General features: G+C 38.6%; 2 protein-coding genes across 2 annotated transcripts; both read right to left on the bottom strand.

Moving 5' to 3' along the window:
- Nucleotides 1-314: 314 nt before the first annotated feature.
- Nucleotides 315-16030, bottom strand: LOC103719586. Its single transcript, XM_008808906.4, has 11 exons — nucleotides 15575-16030; nucleotides 12973-13310; nucleotides 10125-10202; nucleotides 9759-9861; nucleotides 9298-9386; nucleotides 6667-6778; nucleotides 4236-4289; nucleotides 3860-3908; nucleotides 2208-2302; nucleotides 1968-2080; nucleotides 315-1038 (listed from the first exon to the last, which is right to left on the bottom strand). Exons 1-11 carry the CDS (start codon nucleotides 15983-15985, stop codon nucleotides 705-707), a joined length of 1776 nt encoding a protein of 591 aa, XP_008807128.1. The 5' UTR covers nucleotides 15986-16030; the 3' UTR covers nucleotides 315-704.
- A 6140-nt stretch (nucleotides 16031-22170) lies between these two features.
- On the bottom strand, nucleotides 22171-24186 carry LOC103719585 (probable cinnamyl alcohol dehydrogenase 6). The gene is made up of 6 exons (XM_008808905.4): nucleotides 23993-24186; nucleotides 23757-23870; nucleotides 23280-23507; nucleotides 22865-23150; nucleotides 22617-22770; nucleotides 22171-22529 (listed from the first exon to the last, which is right to left on the bottom strand). Exons 1-6 carry the CDS (start codon nucleotides 24085-24087, stop codon nucleotides 22330-22332), a joined length of 1077 nt encoding a protein of 358 aa, XP_008807127.2. The 5' UTR covers nucleotides 24088-24186; the 3' UTR covers nucleotides 22171-22329.
- Between the last annotated feature and the right edge of the window lie 636 nt (nucleotides 24187-24822).

Here is a 24822-nt window from a genome sequence, read left to right as displayed (position 1 = left end):
ACTAGTTGCGAATCCTTACCAAGGAATGGGCTCTCCAACTACATAACTAAAATGCGTGTATCCAAAGCGCTCAATCTCTGTCAAATAATGGTGTGACGCATCCACGATGGAAGCATTATATACTTCGCTATTGTTCAGGTGCAGTTGATCCTCTACGTTGTGACCTTCCCAGGTCTAAGATTATGCATACCGAGCACAACACTTTGGATATTCTAAAATATCCAAAATGTTTACAGATAAAATTTGGAATATTCTAAAAATATATTATCAACAGGATAATACTAATAATCAAGGCATAGCTCAGGCATTCCCTCTAACCAAAACGCATAATTGGGCATTCAAATATTCATTATAACGCACAATAATGTAAATACTTAACAATATGATTGATTTATTCTTGGAGACTTAGATGCCTATGCCTATGCCCATGCCGATGTAAATCAGGCTTTGAGCAGGCCATGTTACATGGTGTCTGACTGATATGACGGCAGACCAAACAATGGGAAAGGGCAAACGAACAGGTTCGGCATCACAGATCTGTTCATATAGAGAAACAAATCACCGAAGCTCCATTCTGCATCTGCTCATCCTTTTCTCTCCCTTTTCCAAGCATTGGATTCCACAGCTAGTCAGCCGGCAACTCCGGTAACCATCAGACATGTCTGAGAACAATAAAATACAGAGAGTTTACACTACCGGACTGCTCACAAGAAGTTTCTCTGGTAAGTTCCGGAGGAGAAACGAGAAGTCAATCCTTGCACCATATCCTCCGCATCAAAATTGACCTTTTGCCGTCCAGCTACCAAATCCTTTTCACGATCCCAGGGTTTCCAAGGGTGTTTACCCTCCCATTCCTCTTTCTCCGGCTGTTTGGATTTCTTTCTCGGATTACTTATTTCTTCTGTATGCTTTTGCACAAGAGATTTCTTGCGCTTGGAAGAGTTAAATTTGTCAACTAGCTCAGCATCTGAAATTGCTCCTCTCTTTTGGTCATCTGCGTCAGCAAGTGCTTTGGTTCTGTTGTAAGCCTCTAGATAACTGCAGTAAAAGTACCAAGTTACTACTCTAAATCCAGAAAAGATGTGCATGCAGAACGAATAACAACATTAGTGAAAACTAGACAGTAGACTGAGCAAACGCATATTCTTTGCCTTGAAGTTCTAAATCCAGAAAAGATATGCAAGCAGAATGAATAACATTATTGGTGAAAAGTACATAATAGACTGAGAAAAGGCATATTGTTTGCCTCGGATAACTGCAAATAAAAAGTACCAAAATCATCCAACTCTTGGTTGGATAAAAATTTTTTACACCAGCATTCAAGTGCACCAAATGGAGGATTTCAAAAATTTTGCATGGTTACATTGTCCACTAAGTCTACTGATGATGAAGCCAGTAAATGGACTAGCTGATCTGAAGTAACATCATTGATTGCAGAAGGTAGAACATTTATGTGCTTATTTGGTCACACCTTGTCGGTTGAATGTATCCAGTAATAGCAGGTAGGACCTGCTTGCACAGGCAGGTGCAACATAGGACAAAGCAGGGTAATTCATGGGGCAACCAGGAGAACTAGACATGCGGAAAATGATGCAAAGAATGATGTTACTGAGAAACCATAGGTTCATAGTATTCACCTGGTTAATTATTTTTTTTAAAAAAAATGGCAATATATTTTACAGATCTCATATCCTATTGCACTTTTTTATCAACAATCATTATTGTTACAGATTAGTTTCAGTCCCATATCATGTCCTAAGGGCTGCATAAACCACAACCTAGCATTAAGCACAAACATAGCAAATTTTTGTACATTCAAAACAAAAAAGAAATCGATTCCGTGAAAGATGGGATCAGTAAATGGAAAACTACTGATATTTCATCTTTGTGAGATCGTCAATTTTGTACCAAAGGTGTATTTCGAGTATACCGAATCAGTGGATATGTACAAGATTGTGAATTCATACTTTTGCTTTGCTTTGTCTGCTTTGTCAAGAGGGCTGTCAGTCCAAATGCTAGTATCTCCTCGTCCTTCTTTACTTGTCCTACTAAATGATGTTGACTGCATAGTCATTCCTGGCTACAAAAGAAAGAAATAATTAAGATTATTCATTCTTGCAGCTGACTGAAATAATTAAGATTATTCATTCTTGCAGCTGACTGAGTTGAAAAGAAATATAAAGACAAGCAGGGGACTGGCTGCTTACCTTCCTTTCAGGTGGTAATGTTGTCATCCACTCCTCTCTTTTTGGAGCCTCTTTAGGGATTGCAAGAAGTTCCTCATCACCCTCAATAGATATACCTACCAACATGATACAACCTTGAGTTAGTGCGCCATATGGAAGTTCATGACGCTCCAAGGTTCTGTTTATCTTTTTCTATTCAAACATTTGTTTTAAGAAAAAGACTAGCAAATTACCTTCTTTTGGGAACCAAATGATGATGTTTTCTAGTACCCAATAAGCATACTAAAATATCATGTTTATTAGCATCAATCAATAGGATATATTCTACAATGAAACATATTTAAAATTCAAACACAAGGAGATCTTCTTATATGAATCGTGCCCTATTATGTGTGTTAGTACATTACCACAATTGTTAATGTCCATTATTGCATCCACTTGATGCATAGATCAGAGGCACTTCTCCAGCAGCGTAGACCATGATCAATTGTGTGCATCTCCAATTTGGATTGTCTGAATGATTAAGTTATTCACCAATAATTTAACATTTAGCATTTGATGTACTCTCCCCCTCACCTATCAGAGAGTGTTAGAGTGCTTCTGAGAGTGTTTGACCCTTAATGTTCCAAAATGAAAATGCACTCAACAATGTTCTCTCTTTGGCTCTCTCTTGATATATACACACACTAGCAACCAAGCAAGTGCACTGCACATTAAAATAATAATAAATAAAAATAAGATCATAAGAATAAAACATATCTTCCCTTAAAATTTTGATTTCCACAAATGTTTGAGTCTTGTTTCCCCCTAAGTGGTTTCTTATTATTATCTAAAATGGATCTTTATTGTTAATTTTTTTAAAATTGGACGGATGCTTGAGTTTGTTTATAGATGAGGTTATGTGGAAGTTCGGTCAGACTCTCAGATTAGAACAAAGTTTTCTAAAAAAATAAAAATACATGTGCATCATAATTGTGCAAGTTCCCTTCATACCCTCTACACCCTTATAAGATTATCTTCTAGTAAGTCTTATTCATTAATTTAATAGCATTTTTCTCAACAGATTTTGGCAGATGGAATCTTTTCAGCATATTCCCTCTCTCGTTTTGTTATATAGGACAGCATGTGTACATATACCTAGGGAATTTCTAATAGAGGCTACATTTCTATTAACACATAATGACATATCCTGTGACATTTATCCTAGTCAGTAAAAGTGATCTTCCTCTTTTCTGACACTTCAACATAAACCCGAGATGGGCAGCTAACAAGATATGCCTCCTCGTATGCTTCTAACAATCCTCATCTTTTGTATCATCTCTTTCTCGCCCAACATTTTCATTGACTACTTAAAAATTTTAATCTTATCTAGATTTCCCAAACTGTACCATTTATTACCTATTGATAAAGTTCTACCACAGATATGTTCCTAACAATCCTCATCTCTTGTATCATCTCTCTCGCCCAACATTTTCATTGACTGCTTAAAATTTTTAATCTTGTTAATGCATATTTAATATTGCCTGTTTGATAAAGACATCAGCCTTCCAATGTTCAATCTTAAAAATCAACATTTATGTTTAGCACAATCAAATTGAAAGATAATATTCTAAATGAAATTATTAGAATATTTATGTTGCTATATTCTGATTATCAAGTATAAAATAGCTAACCTTGTGATCGTCTCCATTGTGCAGCTTCACAAAGTGCCTGCAACTCAATCTACATTAATAAAAAAAAAATTGGTTAGGAAAGAAAAAGATAAAAATAACAAGATTTATTACAAGATATTGTAAATATTAGATGATGTAAAATTTATTCAATTCAGACAGACATTGCATTTGATAATTGACTTCATAACCATGCAACAGAATGCTGAATTGTCCAAAGGTACTTCTGTTAAATGTGTCCAATGAAATCTAAGAATAGATTTGAACAAAGGAACCTCCACTTGGCTGTTTGGAAAGGCAGAGCAATTCAGAATTTCAACTAAATCAGCAATTTAAGTGAGAGTAGACCAAGGAGGCATCTAGACACAAGAAATCTTACCTTGAACTCCTCTTGTTCTTCTTTAAGTTTAATTTTCTCATCCAAAGCTTTTCTCTGTAAAACAGGTAGCAGAAAATTAACTAGAAACTAAATCATCAAAAAAAATCTCAATGACAAAAAAAAGAACTAACTAACATGTCAAACCAAGCTTCTCGAACAAACTATCTAAAGATAGTACGCATTAGGATAACAAGGACAAGTTCACGCATCACAATTCAATGCATGAAAGCATCGAGGGTAACAAGAATTGAACACTTATGCAGGATAATCAAACAATATGAAGCTTTAGTACAGAGGACGTTGTAAGGTTTGATAAAACTAAATTTGCTAGAAATCTTCTCAAAATTTGTTATACTACCTAGCAGCTAAACTCAATTAGATGGAGTTTTTCTGTTGAACCTGAGATCATCTTCAGGAGAATTCAATATGTAAGGAAGGGATATATTTAAGGTGCAGGGGTCACTAATATATTTTACTAATAGATAATCAATTATATAAGCCAATATGAGTGTTTTGTAGTTCACAGGAAAAGCATATAAAAGAAACAACCACTTGTCCTAAATTAGCAAGTCAAAAACGTGAATCACTTCTCCCAAGAAGAAAAAGAAGTAACACTGCAACTTTAAGGTCTACCATCTATTTCCTAGAAAGACTGAAAAACACACAAAAGTGTGCATGCGCATGCACACATACACATCCACAGAGGGAGATGATAAACATAAAAGAAAAGAAAGCAGAAGAACCCGATCTATATACCCAAACAAAACTTTGCAGAAATTTAATTCTAATGATTTTGAAATTTTTCTAACCAGACCTAGATCTGTAAACAGGATGACCAGGTGGTTGCACTCACGAATTTTGGCACACCATGAAGCTGCACACAAGATAGTAACAGAGCACTTTATACTTATCATTGGATATGGACCAGTAACCTCATCCAAGTAGCATTTTTCTCATTTAAGCAATTCCATTCGAGAGTCTTTAAGCTCAGCTTCACAGAGCTACTATTGAGATGTTCTAGGACTCATGAGGTTTTGACCATAAACTTTGTAAATACATAATCACAGTGAACATGCTTCCACCCTCTCAATCTGAATTATAAAGTAAAAACTCTTATGTTAGTTTGGAAAAAATAATGTAGATCTTTTCTACTTCTTGGAGCTTGAAGTTAAATTTTTCATAGACAAAATTGTTATCGAAACAAATAATACTTAAATATATGCATGTCTATCAGATGCAAGCTATACCAAAACCCTACTGGGACCTAAATATGAAATATTATCTTACCAATGGAAAAACCTAGTAGGATTCTACAAAAAAACAAGAGTCATTGGATGGTCTGTGGTTGCATGCTAATGTTGCAAGCCTATTCGTTAGTATTCATCTGTTCCATTCAAAATAGAGCATTTTGCACATTCTTTATCGTCATTGTTTCACATTTCCCATTAAGGGGCCCATCACTGCTCTCTCATTTCCACCATCCAGCCAGCCTCAGCCTTCTAATGCTGCATAGGCTGGTCTACCCAATTTATGCTCTGCTGGTGGATATTTTCCTCTCCTAAAAGAATAGGGAGTGTTTCTAACCACAAATGGAGGTTTTGTGTGACACAATGGCTCATTTTATAAACATTGCTATCATTACCCAAGTTCTCTCTCAGATTACCTACTCTCTACTCCTTCCTATTGAGATGAATGGGATGCTAATCAAAAAGCTAATAATAGACTTTCAACTGGACCGAAAAGTATATTGGTATTGACTACCACTTCATCAAACAATTATGACCACATGCATAATTGCTTCAGCTTGTGAATGCTAACCTTCTAATACCTACTAGGCAGGCACACAGTTTATAATCCACTACGTATAGCTGTATTTTGCAAAATATGTACCGTCTAGTCCATATATTGTTGCACGAAGCAATATCAGAATTATGACCTATTACTAGTCTATTATACTTATTCAGGCTATTCCCTTCCCCTATCAGATTAGTTCGATCACTTCAACCATCGTAAGCCAAGACTCAGGCATGAACTTGACTGGATATTGGTTTTTTATCCATAAAAATAAAATGACAGAAATGTCAGGGCCTGTCCAGATGTGTATATCTTGACAATATGCATACTATGATGTGAGAAGCTCTAGGACAGCTGCCATGATAAAATGATATTTATATTCTCAAATTTTGTTTTGACAGAAGCTTCTTATATGTTTCCACCTTTCTGATAAACTAATTTGTTATCTCAAATATAAAACTATAACACTTTATTATGTTTTAAGTCTCTAACAAAAAATATCACTTAAGAAGTCATTTGCATTAATTGATAAAGTTGGTGCAGCGGCCTTTCTAAACAAAATTTCAAAACTGAAAGGAAGTCAAAAGCTTATACTAGCTCTTCGCATAACTATGTAGCATAGTATAACAAGTCAAACCTTGTCAGGATCTTGTAAATCTTTGAAAGCTTGGTTCAATATCACAAATGCTTGGTGTGCCTGTGGATGGGAGCATTTGTCTGGATGCACCATTAGAGATAACTTCCAGTACCTATGAAAACAGATCTATATAAAACCCCCAAAAAGAAATAATTATCTCCATAACAGTTCAAATTGATCATTTTTAAATTGAACAATTTCAAGAAAATAAAAACTTTATTACCAGAAGTCTAGACGGCAAAACATATGAATTAAAAGACCCATCATTCACCTTTGCTAAAACACAAGCATTAATACAAAATATGTTATTCAACCCCATCGGCGAATCTTATTTCATGACAAACTGTTGCCAGAAGGTTTTTGTACTTGTTGAGGCTAAATTAGAAGAAAGAGAGAGGAAAGCGAAGCTGTTGGAACCAGTTCAATCAGCAAATCAGGGATGTCATGCAGATTTAGTTTCTGCTACACGCCAATGATTACTCATAAGGTATTGTTAATTTATCAATAAAGAATGGGAAGGTTCTTTTGCAAGGAAATATGGGTGGTTTTTCTAAAATTGGTTATTGTTCGGTTTTACATCATGAATGAAGGGGCCGAAGTGAAAAGAAATGGTCGGCGCAGAGAGAAATCAGAAGTTTATTTCTTTTTTCATCACAACATACCAAGTTGGACTCAAATAGGAAGGTTAGAGAACTGGAGAAACATTATATAACCGGCTATTATCTGGGCACTCTGAGCATTCTTGATTTTTGACACAAGATACTAGTAGAAGGGCTAGGCTAGGCCAGCCTTTTCTCCCTTCCTCTAATCTTTACTGCATTCCCTTTGCCTTTCTTCTTTTATATTCTCTTCCTCCCATCTATTTCTTCCTAGCCACTATAGTTACCTTTTCCTGCCAACCAGATTAATCCAAATCTTATTACAACCAGGCCTCAATGTCTCCAACAAACCCTTCTCAGGACCAAAAGAAGATTATCTATAAACCCTAGTTCCATCTAAGTACTGACCATAATTCCAGATGATGCTCTAGAAAACCTTGCTTGACCATGTTTAACCAAGATCGCTAGTTCTATCAGGATTTGTTAGAAAATAGATTTTTTGGACAAAAGACATAGCATTTCTTAACTCTATAGGCCAAGATCCACAGTACGGGGCATACTGTACCGTACCGGAAGAAAACCGATATGAAACACACCTTCAAATTGGTACAAGCTTTGTACTGCTCATACCGAGGTATACCGCCCCATATCAAGGGGTATCGAGGTATGTACCGGTCCACACCGAGACGTACCAAGATGAAAATTGAGAAAAATAGTTAGAAAGCTATTTCGGCAAATAGGTATACTGTATCGTACCGTACCGAACCAATAAAGTACTGATACGGTACCTATTACCGAGATTGCGGACCTTGCTATAAGACTTACCATTGCTTGTACATGACCCCTAATATTTAGGATACTATACACTCCTTAATTAACCATAAGTTGTGGCATGTTGTTTAATCAAGTATTATGAGCAATAATTTACTTTAGGTTTTTGACCTAGACCCATCAAATGCAGCTGAATCTATCCGAAATAAATAGGTTTGGTTGAGGGATTCTGTAATTGGGTTGGGTACGTTTTAGCCAAGACCAACCTGATTATAAATGGGAGTTTGGCCCTTTCAACCCGATAGGCCACCACAGGTTGAACAAACCTTTATAATTCATCTCCAAAAGCCCCTAAGATAGTGGTAGTTGCCTGATGAGCTCTGACTGAATTGGATGATTATGAAGGTTGTATAATTAACGGTTACAAGAATAAAAAATAGATAAAAGAGAAGTGGATGGAACAGTTTGTTTAAAAGATTTATCATTTTCCCTTCACTTTTTTTTTTTAACCTTGCTTTCTAAATTTATTTGGATGTCAACCCTAAATTCCTTGGGTTTGGCCATTACACACACCCGCAGGCATATAATTGGCATGTGAAGTGCTAATTGGGTTAACAACTTAGGTATGGTGTATGGATCCATGAAGAAAAAAATGGGTTAGTTATGGGTAGAGGGTTTATTGACCTGACACGAGTTTGACTCGGTCCCAACCCCAACCAATTGCCACCCTTACTCCCAGGGGAGTTGGGGGGCTTTGGGGGAGTTGGCAAAGTCACAAACTTTTATCTTTCTGTTATGCAAGATATAGACAAAGCTTACAATGTTTTACATGATGACTAACCCTTCTTTTCAAAGTCTATGCCCCATGTTTTGATGTTTCCACTTCCTGTTCTTTGATATCTCCCTGTGCTATCTCCAACAGAATGCATACCAAAATTGATTGGTTAAATCATTTATCATCACAGAAGTTCTTCAATTTCGAGTGCAAGATGTCATCATGCATCACTAGGACCAGCAATGAGCTTCAATTTTATTATAATGTTGAAACTAAAAACTGTTTCTCCCCATAATTTTGATAGGCATCTTTTATCAATTATGACGATTGACCTAAAGTTTCTTCCTTTTCACCTTTAAGACATCAACTTCCCTGACATGTAAATCTAGCATATCATAGCAGCAACAGCAAATAAGGTTTATAATTCGATCTAGGGTCATCTTCATGCACAAAACATAAATTAGGCAACAAAAAGTAGATTATTACCTTTTCTTGATGCTATCAAATGAAGTTTTCCAATTTGCTCCAAGTACGTCATACGGTTTATCGACATCTGCTGCAGCAATTCGAGCCACCTGATCAACATCAATACACAGCTAAATTGATATGGAGTAATATACTATATCCATGTAAATGTCATTTAAATTTAAAAAACATGCCCATAAGTCCTCCATCAATTAATATTACTACATTTTAAAAACAACCACCTTTGAAATGTTCATTTTTTATGTCAATTTCATAGCAAGCATCAAAGTAAATCTAGTATACAGCAAACAACCACCTCCTGCCTGCACCTTGGTGGCGTTCAGTTACTGAATTTTTTTGCTATTAAAAAAAATCAAGGGCATTTCTAAACTCTTGCAGACCGGTATGGCTGGACTCTTTAGGTTTTCCCTGAATTCAGAGGAAACTGCTCATAAGCAACAAAAATAAGAAGCCACTGGTACCTCCTCAAACCGCTCAGCTTCATTCGCAGATTCAGCTTCAGCAACCATGGCAGGTGGAGGAGGGCCTATAAGCAAATTATCGTCAACTTCCAAATCAGCTTCCCTGAAAATTTTGTTTTCCATCAACAAAACTTTAATGGAAAGAAAAACTATGGTCAATATGAAGACAGTACACTAACAGATTTCACAAGTCAAAAATGTGTAATGCAAAGTGAAGATGGAAAAATTTTCCTCAAAATAAGCCAAGATGTTTACAAGAGGAAAGACCTTAACATACCGCACAATTTAAAATGTAATGCTAAAAATGATTTGAGATAATGTAACAATTAGAGGAGAAACATATCAGAAACAATTACATGTAAGTACCTCAGCAAATTATCTGCCTCTGTTAATTTAGCTGCTGCATCTAGCAACTCACGAGATGGCATTTCAGGCCCAATTAACCTGCAGGGGAAGTTGATTACATTGTTTGAGACATGGAAAGAAATTAAGAATCTTGACCATTGTAATTTGATCTTAATAGGTCATCAAACTAATGCCAGAAAGAAGATTAGATCTTAACACATCAAGAAAAGCTATGCATGGTGCACCATAACAGAAAAAAGACAAAAGATAAAGAAAAATGAAAGAAAAATGTATTTTGAGGTGAAACAAAACCTAAACATTTAGTAGATTATTATGACTACACCACATGACCAAGGAAATGTATTTTGAGATGAAACGAAACCTAAACATTTGTAGATTATTATGATTAAACTACATGACCAAGTACTCAGATGTAAAATTGGCTACTGTTCCATCCAATAGAATTTAATTAAAATATTGCATGGAACGAACATACAACATGTGGTGTCACCACTTGAATTTGAATTCCTATTATGGAAAATGTGAAGCAGGATTTCAAACTGGCCCAGAGAACCAAATCGCCATACCAGATACGATTCAAATTGTTTTACCAAACTGGCCAATTTTCATAAACTGGCATTTCATATAGAGATATACTTACAACAGCTAAAGCATGTGAACTAGCAGGAAAAAGAACGAGACAGGAATTTTGCTCTACTCTTGTTATTTATATTGAATAAATGTGAAAACTATCAACAGCAATATGACCTACAATTAACACTTGACGATTGAACAATTATTTATATGAAAGGAAGACAATTATTTTAAGACATCTAAATTCCTTAAATTACATGTTACTCAAGGGGGAGGGAGGGGGGCTTGAAAAGAAACAGTCAAGGAATTTATAAATAATAAAATAGGAATTTTGAAACCCGACAAAGATTGCAGCTGCCAATTTTTTTCCCTAAACTGCCATCAATTTTTCTTAAAGTTACTGTACTCACACAAATGCGCTCATATATATGCATGTACATATATTATGCATGTCTACATATACATATACATACATAGTTATACACATATATCAATGCACTCATGCACCGCATACATGTATGTGTATGTTATGCATGTGTACGTGTGAACACCGAGATCATACATGGATAAATACATAAATACAAATCTAGGTCCTCGCAGCTACAATTTTCAATCTTCATGAAAACCATTTCAATCAACAGTCTAGCACTTCATCTACCATTAGTGCACTCAATTCTTTCTTAAATACACTCTTTGTGGCTTCAATACATTATACAGCTTATGAAGTGTTATTTTTTAAAACAACGTAAGTATGCAGATCTAATAGTTGTCTCAATATATTTTCCCTAAATCTTTTGTCATATATGGAAGTTTATAAGTACAATCATAATAACTCATCTTTCCTAATATTTCTACACAACATACAAGCACCTGAAAACAACTGCAGATGATGATTCCAATTCCCACTCCATTCAGCATTCTCTACTTACACTAGAAACGTTCCCATGAATCTAATCTATTTCAACCCATGATGCATTTCTATACATTGTCCTAATAAATTAGATATTAATTCTCTGTCGCATTTGATGGACATGTTTTCCATGCCATTTACCATGCTCTTCATTTCTGTTCATCGACACATCAATCAGTGTATCTATAACTAGGTAAACCAAGGACAAAAAGATCAGTTGAAGATCGCTAAGATATAGGTAAAAGAAACAGTAACAGGTATTTAAGGGAAAGTGTACTTTCCAAGAATGTTCTCATCAGAACAGAATCTCTGGCAAAAATAAATCTATTTTGAAGTGATTAAGCAACATGATTCCTCTTCTACAATCTGCATGACCATCAACTCAAGGAACATGTATATGACTCAAAAGGAGATTTACCAATAGGCTGCCCCCTTCCAACAAAATAAAATAAAATAAAATGCAGAGAATCTTCTTCTTGTGAGATAGTCTAAAATCTATCATGTAGCTTATGAACTGACTAAAATGCTTCAAAATTTTGTCTAGAATGGTAAAGAAAATATATGGATGACTAAAACCTACATTCCAATACCATGGCATTTTAACCAAATAGATAGCACAGTCTCTTGTCCGCTGAAAAATTGAAACATATGCATCATAAGTTTTTACAGCACTTAAAATAACTATTAAGCAGCCTACTGCAGACTTATTATAATATTTGCATAGTCTATATATTGCTCACATTTAGAATTTAAACTTTAAGTTTGGAAAACTAAAAAGCAACACTTACTAGAGATCAATTAGAAAAAGACTTACTAACAGGAATAGAATATTGAAAGCACAATAAACTATGATGATTACATTTACAATTTCTCGAAGAGTGCATGTGCAAACCTTTTGTTTAATAGACAAGCATGTAGCATTGATTAGTTTTTAACAAAAGAATTGCACCACTTAAGTGATGATCTCAGCATAGTGAAGCAATATTCATGACTTACAAAGAAAGCAACTAGTATTTTTAAATATTGACAGCATTAACTTTAACCAATCTACTTACCTTATTTAATAGTACTATAGTGTAATAGCACAAACATGCATAAAAGGGAATACTGGTTGAAAAGAGAGAGAGAGAGAGAGAGAGAGAGAGAGAGAGAGAGAGAGAGACAGAGATCAGAAAATAAATATATACCATAGTGTTCACAATATAGGAGCAACGCAATCAAAATTGTACTTCACAAGGTACACACACAGAAATGATACTAAGTTCAGACTACAAATGTGACAGGACAAAATAAAGTTATCCTGACAGAGAAGCAAATTTTTGCATTATTGAAATAGGACCATTGAAAGAAACAAAATGATATCACCTTCTTCTACAGGGAATTGGGGATTCCTGTTTATCATGCATTTCTGCCAATTGTGCAGCATCAATATCATCTTTACTTCTCTTATCAGATGGCGAAGATCGTCGTCTATCTGGTGATCCAGGAATTGGATGGTGACCATCTCCAGGTTTAAGATGTGAGCCTAATAGCGATCCAACAACCTTAAGTGTAGGAAGGCCCATTTGAGGCCGCAAAAAAACTCCATTTTCATTTTGCTTAAGCTTTAGAGACCAGAAAAGTTTCTTCAAAAGTTTCACCAATGAGTTGTTAGAAATTCCACTGATATCAACACCCTGTCCATTGTCTATCATTTGGAGAAGCTGGAATAAAAATAACACATTAGAGACACCTGATGAAAGAAAACTAGAATTAAAAATATTTCCATAAAGTTCATAACTTCGTAAATAGTTGGATCACACGACATACTTCCAAATGAAAATAGTGGCACAAGAACAAGTTGCAACTTGCAAGTTGTCTAATTCGGGTGCTCTTCTTATTCTAGAACATTGCCCCAATCACTCTCTTTATTTGACCACAAAAATAATCAGATGAATCCATGACTATACAATCCAATCAGATGCATATGTTTGTGCAAGTGGATGTGTCTTGATCCATCAAAGGTCACACTGTAGCAACAATGAAACAAATCTAATGGTGATCATCATGCAGCATTTTGGAGATCAAGGACTAAACTCTGAAGCTTGCCTACTCCAAACATTTGCCAGCACAAAAGACTTGCCAGTCATCACTTTGTACCATGCCCACACTTTGAGCATGGTAGGAAATTAAGATATCAAAAATCATAAGTCGCATGCTAAGATTTGTGACTCTTGTATTTTTGTGACATAAAGCATAGACATGTTTTGAATCTAACCAATAGAAATCTAATATCAAAGTTCATCCTGGATGTCTGTGCTATTATGTGCGATGTAATAATATAGGCCTAAGTAATTTTATCATGCAAAGTTGCAAACTAGAAGTACACAACCCTGTCCACACTAATAGACACTGTCAAACTCAAACCATGGTACACAGGACACGACATGTAAGGTTTTGTACATTATATGGAACTCATGTGCTAGCAGTACCAATTCTGATTCATGTCTTTTGGACTCTGTATACTCCATTTACCCACATTCTCTTGGACATGAACCACCTGGCAAGTGAAGGTATTGCAACACCTATCACATGGAGCTAGTGTGGACAGGAATGGTCAGAGTGGCATATCGAGTAGGCATATAATGGCCATCAGGGGATGAAACCTCCACCTACATGAGTCATGTGCACATGATATTTCCAATCTAACACCAATCATTAGATATATTGGGTGACAAATCATGTAAGGAATAAGTACTAAAAATTCTTGAGATGACCATATGGATGTTAAGGCATGGACATAGACGAACGCCTGTTAATTTGTGGCTAATTGCTATTGACAAGTCTCCTTCTAACTGGAACACCTAGAAACCCACTGTAATAGCCTCCAAGCACTAAGAAACTATCCTTAGGACCCAAAGTAAATGGAAATGTGATATATCATGGAGCAGTTTCCTCAAACTCCATATTCCCTACTCAAATTAAAGAAAAGTATAATAAAATTGTCTATTCCAAGAAAACCACAAAAGGCTAAAACAAATGGGTTCTATCCTTCTATCTGATGTTGAAGACAATTATGCATCACTACACATCTTATACATATATACTGAACCACCAAATCCTCGAAAAAATGCCAAAAGGGTGAAACAATCATTGGAGGAGTTTTGGACTATCCTCAACAAAAAAGGAAAGTAAGATACAGGCCTTTATCACAATGTATGAACCTGCATGGTGTGGATTGAATCAATTCACACTGGTGGGACCCAGGGGGCAAAAAGAACAAATAGTACACTTACTGGAGAAACTAAGATCAACAGAATTAATTGCAACAAGAATTGTCAGGAGAGCTTTTTCTATGATGAATATTCAAGAAGAGCTAAAACTGTAGCTAGAAAGAAAGCAGTGAATGAACAATAGCTTGGTCACCTTCATTAAGAAAAATTATCCAACAATGACGGTGATAAGGCAATCATGAAGTGATTCAAGTTAAATTATAACTAAATTCATATAAATTATAATCATTATTAGTTACGTTAGCACCATTTGAAAAGGGGTAATGATTTAGATCATTGTTTGTCAGTTATGTAAGTAATTTGGAAAATCTACTCGGCATGGTTTTCTAATAAATAGATCTATTCCTTAAGGGGTCCACAAGTTCGCAATTTTGTTCATCATGCTACATTATAAAGATCAGAGCTCATTAAAATGCAAACCCGATTTATATATATGTTGGGTGCTGTATCAAAACCTTCCTTGAGAAGATTATAATAATTTCTGTCAAACAAGTCGAAAATATCAAATTTGTGAAACTTCCCAAGCAATTAGGCATGCTAATTTACCCTAAATCCCATAACACACGGACTGCGAAAAAATATCAAGTATAAACAATTGCAGAATCGCCAATATCATGCACCAACCTTCTCAAATTAAACAGTCAAAAATAAAAATATGACTGTAATCAAGAAAGCATAGAGCCAAGAAGCAGTACCTGTTGGAGATCGCCGGCGACATCGGGATATCTCCGAAGGATGAGGCGAGCGAGCGCCTCTGGCTTTGAGGATTCGGTGTCGGAAACATCGCTGGAAAAGGGCGAGAGCGAGGGCGAGTCGGCCGTTGTACGCGACTTCTTCTTGTGTCTCCTCTTCCGCCGCTCCTCTTTATCTTCCGACCTGGACTTCCTCTTACGAGAACTCTCCCGTGAGTCCTTCCCAGATCGGTGTCGGCTCTTCCGACGCCTGCTGCTATCTTTTTGGCGGCTCGACCTCTCCCGTTTCTTCGTCCTCCTCCTCCTCCTTTCGGGGCTCTCGCTGTCAGAAAAGGAAGAGGAAGAGAAAGAGGAGGAGGAGCAGGAGCTACGATCGTCCCGGCTCTTCCTGTTGCTGCCGCGATCCCTTCCCATCTCTTCTCGCCCTCTACACGCCGTCTTCCGTTTCTTTTAACAAGACGAGGCCTGAGGCGGTGGCTGGCTGGGCATCACGCCTCATAGATTACGGGCCGGGCCACGACTCACGAGAGCCGGACCAGGCCTGGCCGGAATGGTCGTACGACTATCAAGCGGGCCTCCGTTACACAAGAGGAGCTGTTGATGTTGTCTTGAGACGACTGGGAGACATCAGACATGACACGTGGAAACGAAATAGAAATATAAACGGAAAAAAAAATAAATAAGAGAAGACCTTTTTAACTCTTTTACCAGCAAGATTGAGGTCAGAGAGTTCTATAATTTTATTGTGACTAATGGCCTAGTTGATCTCGGTTTCACAAAGCTGAGATTCACCTAGTGTAATAACTTTCTGGGCCAAATGAGAGTTTGGGAGAGGATCAATAGGGCTTTCACCATAGCTAGGTGAATGTAGCTCTTTCCGGACGACCATGTGTGCCCCCTTCCCTGTATCGCTTTGGACTACTGCCCCATCCTGGGTAGTCTTCATCCTTTACCCCATATAGGAGTCCTTGTCGTTTTGAGAAGAATTGGCTCTCCTATTTGCAATCATGGGATATTATGCGGGAGGCCTGGCGCATAGTGGTGCGAGGCGGTGCCATCTATCGGGTCAGTCACAAATTGGAATGGACGAAGTGTCGATTGTGGAAGTAGAATCGGAAGAATGTAGGCAATATTTTCAAGAGGGTGGAGGAGAAAGAAGCCTCTATCACCAACCTCCAATCTAGAGAGGAACAGGCGAGGATTTGTTTGAGGAGGAGTTGGGGGAGCTTAGGGCATAGTTAGCCATGCATCATTTGCTTCTTCTTTAGCAGGAGGTCCTATGATGACAGAAATCTAGGGTGCAGTGGATTGCGAAGAGAGATCGGAACACCAAATTCTTCCATTAGTCGACAATTATCAGGAGATAGGAATAAAATTGGAAGCCTCAAGGATAACAGTGGTCAAGTAACAGATGATACTAGAACTATCAGTAAGGAGTTTCTGTAGTTTTTCAAGCTGAGGTGGATGGCTCAACTTGGGAGTAGTGAGCCATTTCACGAGCCAGTATCGACAGAGAGAGTATCGGAGGAGGAAAATATTGCCCTTGTCAGTCTGATTATTGCCAGGGAGGTTTAAGATGCTATTTGGTCCTTGGCAGAGGATAAGGCTCTGGGTCGGTTGGGTTTCTTCTAATTTTCTTTAGGAGATATTAGGCCATTATTTTGCAGGAGGTGACTGTAGCCATCCAACAGTTTTTGGGGATGACCTTGATGCCTAGGGCTTGGAAGAGGTACTTTATCACTCTAATCTCAAAGGGGCAAGACACTTCGAAGCCGGGCTACTATGGACCGATCAGCCAGTACACCACCCTCTACGAGGCCACTACAAAGATCCTGGTGTCCAGGCTGAGGGGATTCCTGTCTTGACTCATCATCCCTAAGCAGAGAGCCTTTGTTAGGGGTCACAGTATCTCCGACAATGTCCTCAATGCCCAGGAGTTTATGTTTGTTCTCCAGTGAGACCCATGCCGAAGGAGTTTGATGGGAGTCAAGCTAGACATGGATCAGATGGATTATAGGTTGTGTTCAGGCTCCATCCTTCACCATCCTAGTGAATGGCATGCCTATGCTCTTCTTCGAGTCTACGATCGGGCTTCGACAAGGTTGTCCACTCTCTCCATTTCTTCTTTATTATCTGTGCTGGCGCCTTATCTAGAGCCCTTTGGGTAGCTTCAACGACTCAGGTCCTTAAGGTCTATAGACCTGCATCGGCTTTCATCTTGATTTCACACCTCCTCTTTGCTGATGATTGTATGTTATTTGCCCGGGCTATGAGGCAAAATGCACAACTGATAAAGGATCTTGGATGAGTATTATGTAGTATCTGGGCAGCAGGTCAACCTAACCAAGTCAGTCTTCTGTTTCAGTCCAAAGATCAAGCCACAACTCAAGACTATCATTAAGGAAGCTTTAGGTGTGGGTGAGCAGGAGAAAACTTTAAGGTATTTGGGTGTGCCCATCATTGGAAGACACCTTCACGGGTCAGACTGTTCTACCATTGAACAGGGCATCAGGCAAAGGCTCGAGGGTGGCAATCAAGCACACTCTCTATGATGGAAAGAGTCACCTTGGTGTGGTCTATCCTCAGTTCGATTTCGGTCTACCTATAATACCATTGTGCCCAAGGCACCATGAGGAACTTGGAGAATATGTTCAGGAGCTTCATCTAGGGCAGGCGGGAGGGCAGAAGTGGAGTTTACCTAGTGGCTTGGGAGGTGATTTGTCAGCCTCTTTGCAGTGGAGGGCTAGGCATTCACTTCTTGCTCCTGAGGCAAGAACTCCTTGATGCTAGATATGTAGCTAGGTACCTTCTTGAACTTGAGAGTCTTGAAGTACCTTGATGAGGGCCAAATATGGCATGCGGACTACGGTGCCCGATTTTCAGGTTGGCGACATGGCTCGTTTATATGGAGGGAGAAATGTGCTCACACCCCGTTGGTGCTCCCTAGTATCAGATGGGCAGTCGATTGATATGATGGATGATGAAGCAACCACTTGGTCTATGGTCTACCATGAACGACCTCGAGAGCATGGTCGGCCTCAAAGTTTGTGATTTGTTCATCTCGAGGGAAAGAAGGTGGAACGAGGCTACCATTCAGCAGTCTTCGGGGCACAGTTGGCTGAAAGAGTCCTAGCTCTACTGATTCCCACTTGAGGAGCTGCAGACAGGATGGTCTAGAGATCGGCCGATAGGTCGAAGGTGAGAGCTAGTGACCTTTGTGATTTGGTTAGAGTTGAGGCGGCTCAACGGATGGATGGAGTTGGATCTAAAGGCTTCACATTCACCCTCGCATTGCCCTATTCATTTGGAAGGTGGCAAGGAGCTGTCTGCCAACCACGGGTGTGCTGGCCAAATAGGGGTTGAGGTTCAGTCCTACTTGCAATGGATGTACAGAGGTTGAGGAGTTCATCGCCCATATCCTATTTGGATGCCCATGGGTGGTTTAGGTTTGGAGAGGGGTTGGGGTGTTTCCAGCTTTTTGCAGTTCAATCCTCTATTGAAGCCTTCCTTGGCTACCTGAAGGGATCCATGAGGAGCATTACTACTGTAGCTCGAGGTGTTAGGTGTGCTTACGTAGCCTACCACATTTGGCTAGATAGAAATGCCCGTGTCTTTGAAAATAGAAGGCAACATCCGAGGACCGTGGCTGACAAGGCTATACTGCAAGCTCCTGAAATCACTCAACTCTTTCCTATGCAGCACTTGGGATGGCAAGGGATATATGGGACTCCCATTCAGCTTTTACAGTGACCCAGATGGTTTTTATATCCTAGGAGCCCCCATCCCCGAGCTTTCTTAAGGTAAACTTTGATGATGGTATCACTGGTGGTGGCAACAAGAAAAGAATTGGTTTTGTGATTAGGTGTCATGATTCTAAACTTATCACGGTCGGGGGTCGATGCCTTTTTGATAGTTCTATCCTTACTGCAGAGTTGAGAGCTGCTTGGGAAGGCTTTACCTATGTAAGGCTCATATTGGAAGTGGATAGCATCCAACTTGAAAGGAATTCCACCATGCTGATCGAGTAGATTTAGGGCCAGCATAGGACCGGCAATGGTTACTCACTTTTGCAGGACATCTATAGGCTAATGAGAAACTGTGGCGCATTCCAGGCAACTCATATCTACCAAGAGACGAGCAGGGTTGCTGACTGGGTCATCTCCTTAGTTGCTTAATACTCGGATGGGGTCCTCTAGACCCATGAGGTTGCCCCTCCTGCTCTTTGACAACTTTTTTTTCTGACTTTCTTGGTTGTACTCATGCTAGAACAACATGATTCACCATTTTGTCAAAACAAAGAAAAAAATATAACCATATTAACATGTCATTAGCTTGATTTATCATCCACTTAATAATATTTTTGATTCTATGATCATAAAGTTTCTTATTTATATCCATATTTATGTTCATATTTATATTTATATTTTTGGTATCCAATTTGTATTTGTATCCGTTTAAAACAAATATAGATATGAATTTTTGCATCCGATTAACATCCGTTTCCATATTTATATTCGTCAAACAAAACAAAAATAGATATGGATATGCCAATATTCAATTTAATTTCAACTCTTGGATGATAATAGTGGAGGAGAAGAGCAAGGGGGCTCGCGAGGCAGGGGGAATACCCTCGGATTTTCCCATCTCTGCACGACGACCAGTCCCACCGGTAGAGGTGGCCGTATCAAGAATACCGTGCCTCTTTTTTTTCCCCTTCTTTTGTAGCTTGTATTGTTTCTCCCAATCTTCTGCTGATGTCCCGGAACAGTGAAAGATCACGACTGTGACACGAGAGACCGGGAGAGAATTGGTAGATTCTTTTTCAAGAGCGATGAAAAGTCCGTTCAATGAAATAAGTATCTTTTATATATTTGATTAGAGGAATAAATGAAGAAATAAGTAAATGTGTCAGTTGGATTTATTCTAAGAATAAAAATTTCTTTTCGTGGAACAAATTTATAATTGGAAGTATAAGTAGTACCTTCTAATTCGTGGAATAATTCTATTCTGCAACTTTGGCTGAATAGAATCGTCATAATAAGTCCACTTTTTGGACTTTTTCGAATACTATTCCATAGCCTTTTTTTAGTGTTTGGCGTAGCTTGAATGTTCTTGTTCCCTATATCAGATACAAAAAAGGCAAGTTTATCTGGGTAATTAAAATCATGCAGAGAATTTTGAATCTAGCAAATGCACTCATATATTTTTCAGTGTGGATCCGAACAATTAAGAAATCTTGTTCAGTCGCTTGTGAAAATCAATTCTTATCCAAGGGAAAGAAAAAAAAAAGAACTCAATAAAAGTAAAGAATTTTTTTTTCTTCTCTACGTCATGCTGATTATGTAAGTTGTTTGAATGTAAGGCCTATCTGCCAGTCCATAATTGGACGTCCAAAGTCAATTTGATTCGATTTTAACTTTTCCAGATGCTTTGGTGGTTTCAAAATTAAGGGCAATTTCTAACCTGATGCATTTACACAAACCCATCAAATTTGCAAGTTGGGCATGGGTCAACCAGTCTCGACCTGATAGCATATCGGATCAAGTCCAGTCAAGTTCCCTCAAACTTCATGGAGGAATATATAATATAAACATTTTAAATATTTATATCTATATTGATTATATATTTCAATAAATTATTCAATATTTGAGCTATTGATCAATTGACCAATAGCTCAGAACTAAAAGACAAGATAAGTTGTAGCATAAATGGCTCCAAAATTAGGAAAACTAAAAGCATAGCCATTTAATATAGACCAAAACTAAATGGGCTTGAACTGTAATAAAATATAAAATATAAAAATAAATCTATTTTATCCTATCAGCTTAAATTCTCTATATTTTATTGTTCTCAGACATATCTGATGGCTGCCCGAGTTGCCTGCTAACCAGCCGCGGAATTTAACGCTTGGAAAAGGGAGAGAGAAGTATGAGCAGATGCAGAACATGATTCATTGCGGAGCTTCTGTGATTTATTTCTCCATGTGAACAGATCAGTCAGACACCACGTAGCATGGCCTGCTCAAAGCCTGATTTACATAGGCATAGGCATCTAAGTCTCCAAGAATAAATCAATCATATTTTTAGGTATTTACATTATTGTGCATTATAATGAATATTTGAATGCCCAATTATGCGTTTTAGTTAGAGGGAATGCCTGAGCTATGCCTTGATTATTAACATCATCCTGTCGATAATATATTTTTAGAATATTCAAAATTTTATCTATAAACATTTTGGATATTTTAGAATATCCAAAGTGTTGCGTTTGGTATGCATGATCTTAGACCTGGGAAGGTCACAACGTAGAGGATCAGCTGCAGCTGAAAAATAGCGAAGTATATAATGCTTCCATCGTGGATGCATCAAACCATTATTTGACAGAGATTGAGCGCTTTGGATTCACACGGATTTTAGTTAAGTAGGTTGGAGAGCCCATTCCTTGGTGAGGATTCGCAATTAGTTTTCCTTCTTGTGCGTGTGCAGGGTACCGAGCAAGCTCGAAATTTTTTTCCCTGAACCTATCGGGTATAAGATGTAAACCTTAACCCGACACAAGTACTGTTTTAAGCCACGCAAGCCCAATTCAATTAGGTGGGGAATGACAGGTCCTAATAACCTGATTATTTCATTTCTTCGGATATGCTGGTCCAAGTCGGAAACAGCCAGCATAAATCACATAAAGCATAAAGAACGAAGGCACCGACTCCAAGTAATCATCTGAGTGATCATATCGCTACCAAGCTTGATACGAAGAGACTAGTGATCAGAACTAGCATCTATATCAATCACGAATCGGTAACGAACGTCGTTCCTCGCAAGCCTATCCAGCGCCTCATTGATGTGATCTGGTTTCACAAGCTCGATGTCGCAGGTGATGTTGTGCTTCCCACAGAAGTCCATCATCTCCTGCGTCTCTTTCATGCCTCCGATCATGCTTCCAGCCACGTTCCTCTTGCCTATAAAACCACATACATATGGGATGCTTAAGAGATAAGTAGGAAACAGAAACCAACCATGGAAGTTTGTTAAGTTCAGTTCCTCACCAAAAATCAATGGGAAGGAAGGAAGATCCACCGGTTTATCAGGAGCTCCGACTAAGACCAAGGTACCACGCACCGTGAGCAGCTCCAGGATTGGCCCAAGGGAGTGCTTCGCAGCTACGGTGTCAATGATGTAATCCAGGCTCCTCGCCCCACTCTGATGCCATGCCGATTAAGGACTTCTTCTGAGCTTACGTATATATAGTCTGCTTCAAGAAGAGGAAAAACTGAGACAGAGTTCTGCGTGTTACCTTCATTCTTTCGGGATCGGTACTGAGAATGAAGTCATCGGCACCGAGTCTTTCTTTGGCTTCCTTCTCCTTGGAGGGGGATGTGCTGATGACTGTAACATGAAGTCCAAAGGCCTTCCCAAACTTAATGGCCACATGACCAAGGCCTCCGAGGCCGACCACCCCGAGCTTCTTGCCGGGCTGGGACATGTTGTAGTATTTCATTGGGCTGAACACAGTGATCCCCGCACAGAGCAGGGGAGCTGCAGCATCCATTGGAAGGCTATCGGGGACATGGACGACGTATCTTGAATCATGTCGCAAAATATGAAGTTTTTGTTGTCAGCATCAATATAATAACCATGCCAGCTTCAGAGCACCGAATCCCTTCAGAGCATATAGCTAAGGAAGAAGAAATTTATGATAGCTAGTTTACCTCTTGTCAGCCACCAGCATTTTGGAATAGCCACCATAGGTGATGCTGCCGTCCCAGAAGATACCATTGTAAGTGAATTGGACCTTTTCACAGTGGTTCTCCTCGGAGGCTTTGCAGAACTCGCACTCGAGGCAGGTCGCAGCCAGGCAACCGACTCCGACCCGGTCGCCCACCTTAAAGTTGGTCGCGTTGCTCCCCACCTTGGTGATCACTCCGGTGATCTCATGCCTGACAAAATCAAGGAGTCAGCACAGATAGCTGGTTAATTCGCCAGAGGTGAGCAAGCTAGCATGGGATCATATTAAATAGATTCATATAGAAGTAAAACATAAGCTCCTTGAATGATAACAGTAATTCAAAAACTAGGATAAAAATAAGAAATATATTTTTATTCTTGATTTTTATAAATAAATTTTAAAAATTTAAAAATAAAAACGATGCCAATAATGAGATGAGAGACACAGAGAGAGAGAGTACCCAGGCACAACGGGGTACTTGGTGATGCCCCAGTCGTCCTTGACGTGGTGGAGATCAGTGTGGCAGATGCCGCAGTAGAGTATCTTTATGGTCACGTCGTCCTCCCCGTTCTCCCTAACCATGAACACCATGTCACATAACTTATTGTACGAATCATTACAGACGGTCTAACCAATGTTAGAGGACAACAGAACCAAAGAACGCACGCAGTTAAACGGAAACAGGCAAGATCATACCTTCTCTTGAAGACAAAAGGCGCTATCTTTCCGTTCGATTCCATCGCCGCCCATCCTTCCACTGTCTGCGTGTGGTTTGGCGTCGTCTCCGTCATCTCTACTTCTCTCTCTTTTTCTAAGAAGAACTCCGGCGATAAGAAGCGCACTCTGTGTATGGCCCTCTTTGTGTTCTTTCAAGGTTGACGCTCTCGCCTATATATACAGAAAAATTCCACCCACCTATATATTTCCACAAACCTTGCGGTTCTCCTGGTTATGATAAAAACGTTACAGCTAATGCCCATCTACTTTGTCGTCCTAGCATTTATCAGCAGCCAGCTTTTATAGGGGAATATTAATACAATTTATTTCTTTCTTGTTTATAAATAAATTCGAAGATACAATTTATCTGCCTCGCTAATTTAGGAACGGTTTGAATGGGTCTTCTTTTTTTCCCCTATTGGTTTGTTTGTTTGGTCGGCGAGCGAATCGATGGGCAAAGGACGGTCAAGTGCTGCTTTATTGCAGTGGACCCGCCACCACTTACCGGAGAAGCAAAGATTTGATGAGGCGCGCCCCACCGGCCTAAGTAAAAGAGTTCAAAATCTAGCTACTGGGATGTGCAGTTATAGAATTCAACACTCTTGTCCCAAAACCATTTTATGATTTGAATAGTACATTTATTGATCAATAAATGTTAGAGATCCACCCGTTTCTTAGTATAGAAGTTGGCGAGTTGCTAAATAATACTCAAGACCCTCATTACCGTATCGCACCAATATTTGAACTGTTGCATAGGAAGAGTAAAGTAATTAATGATGAAAGCAAGTTTAATCGATCCACTTGGAGGT

Source organism: Phoenix dactylifera, chromosome 2, assembly GCF_009389715.1.
Source record: "Phoenix dactylifera cultivar Barhee BC4 chromosome 2, palm_55x_up_171113_PBpolish2nd_filt_p, whole genome shotgun sequence".
Lineage (NCBI taxonomy): Eukaryota > Viridiplantae > Streptophyta > Magnoliopsida > Arecales > Arecaceae > Phoenix > Phoenix dactylifera.
The sequence above is the reverse complement of the archived record's forward strand: the minus strand, read 5'-3'. Positions and strand labels throughout refer to the sequence as shown.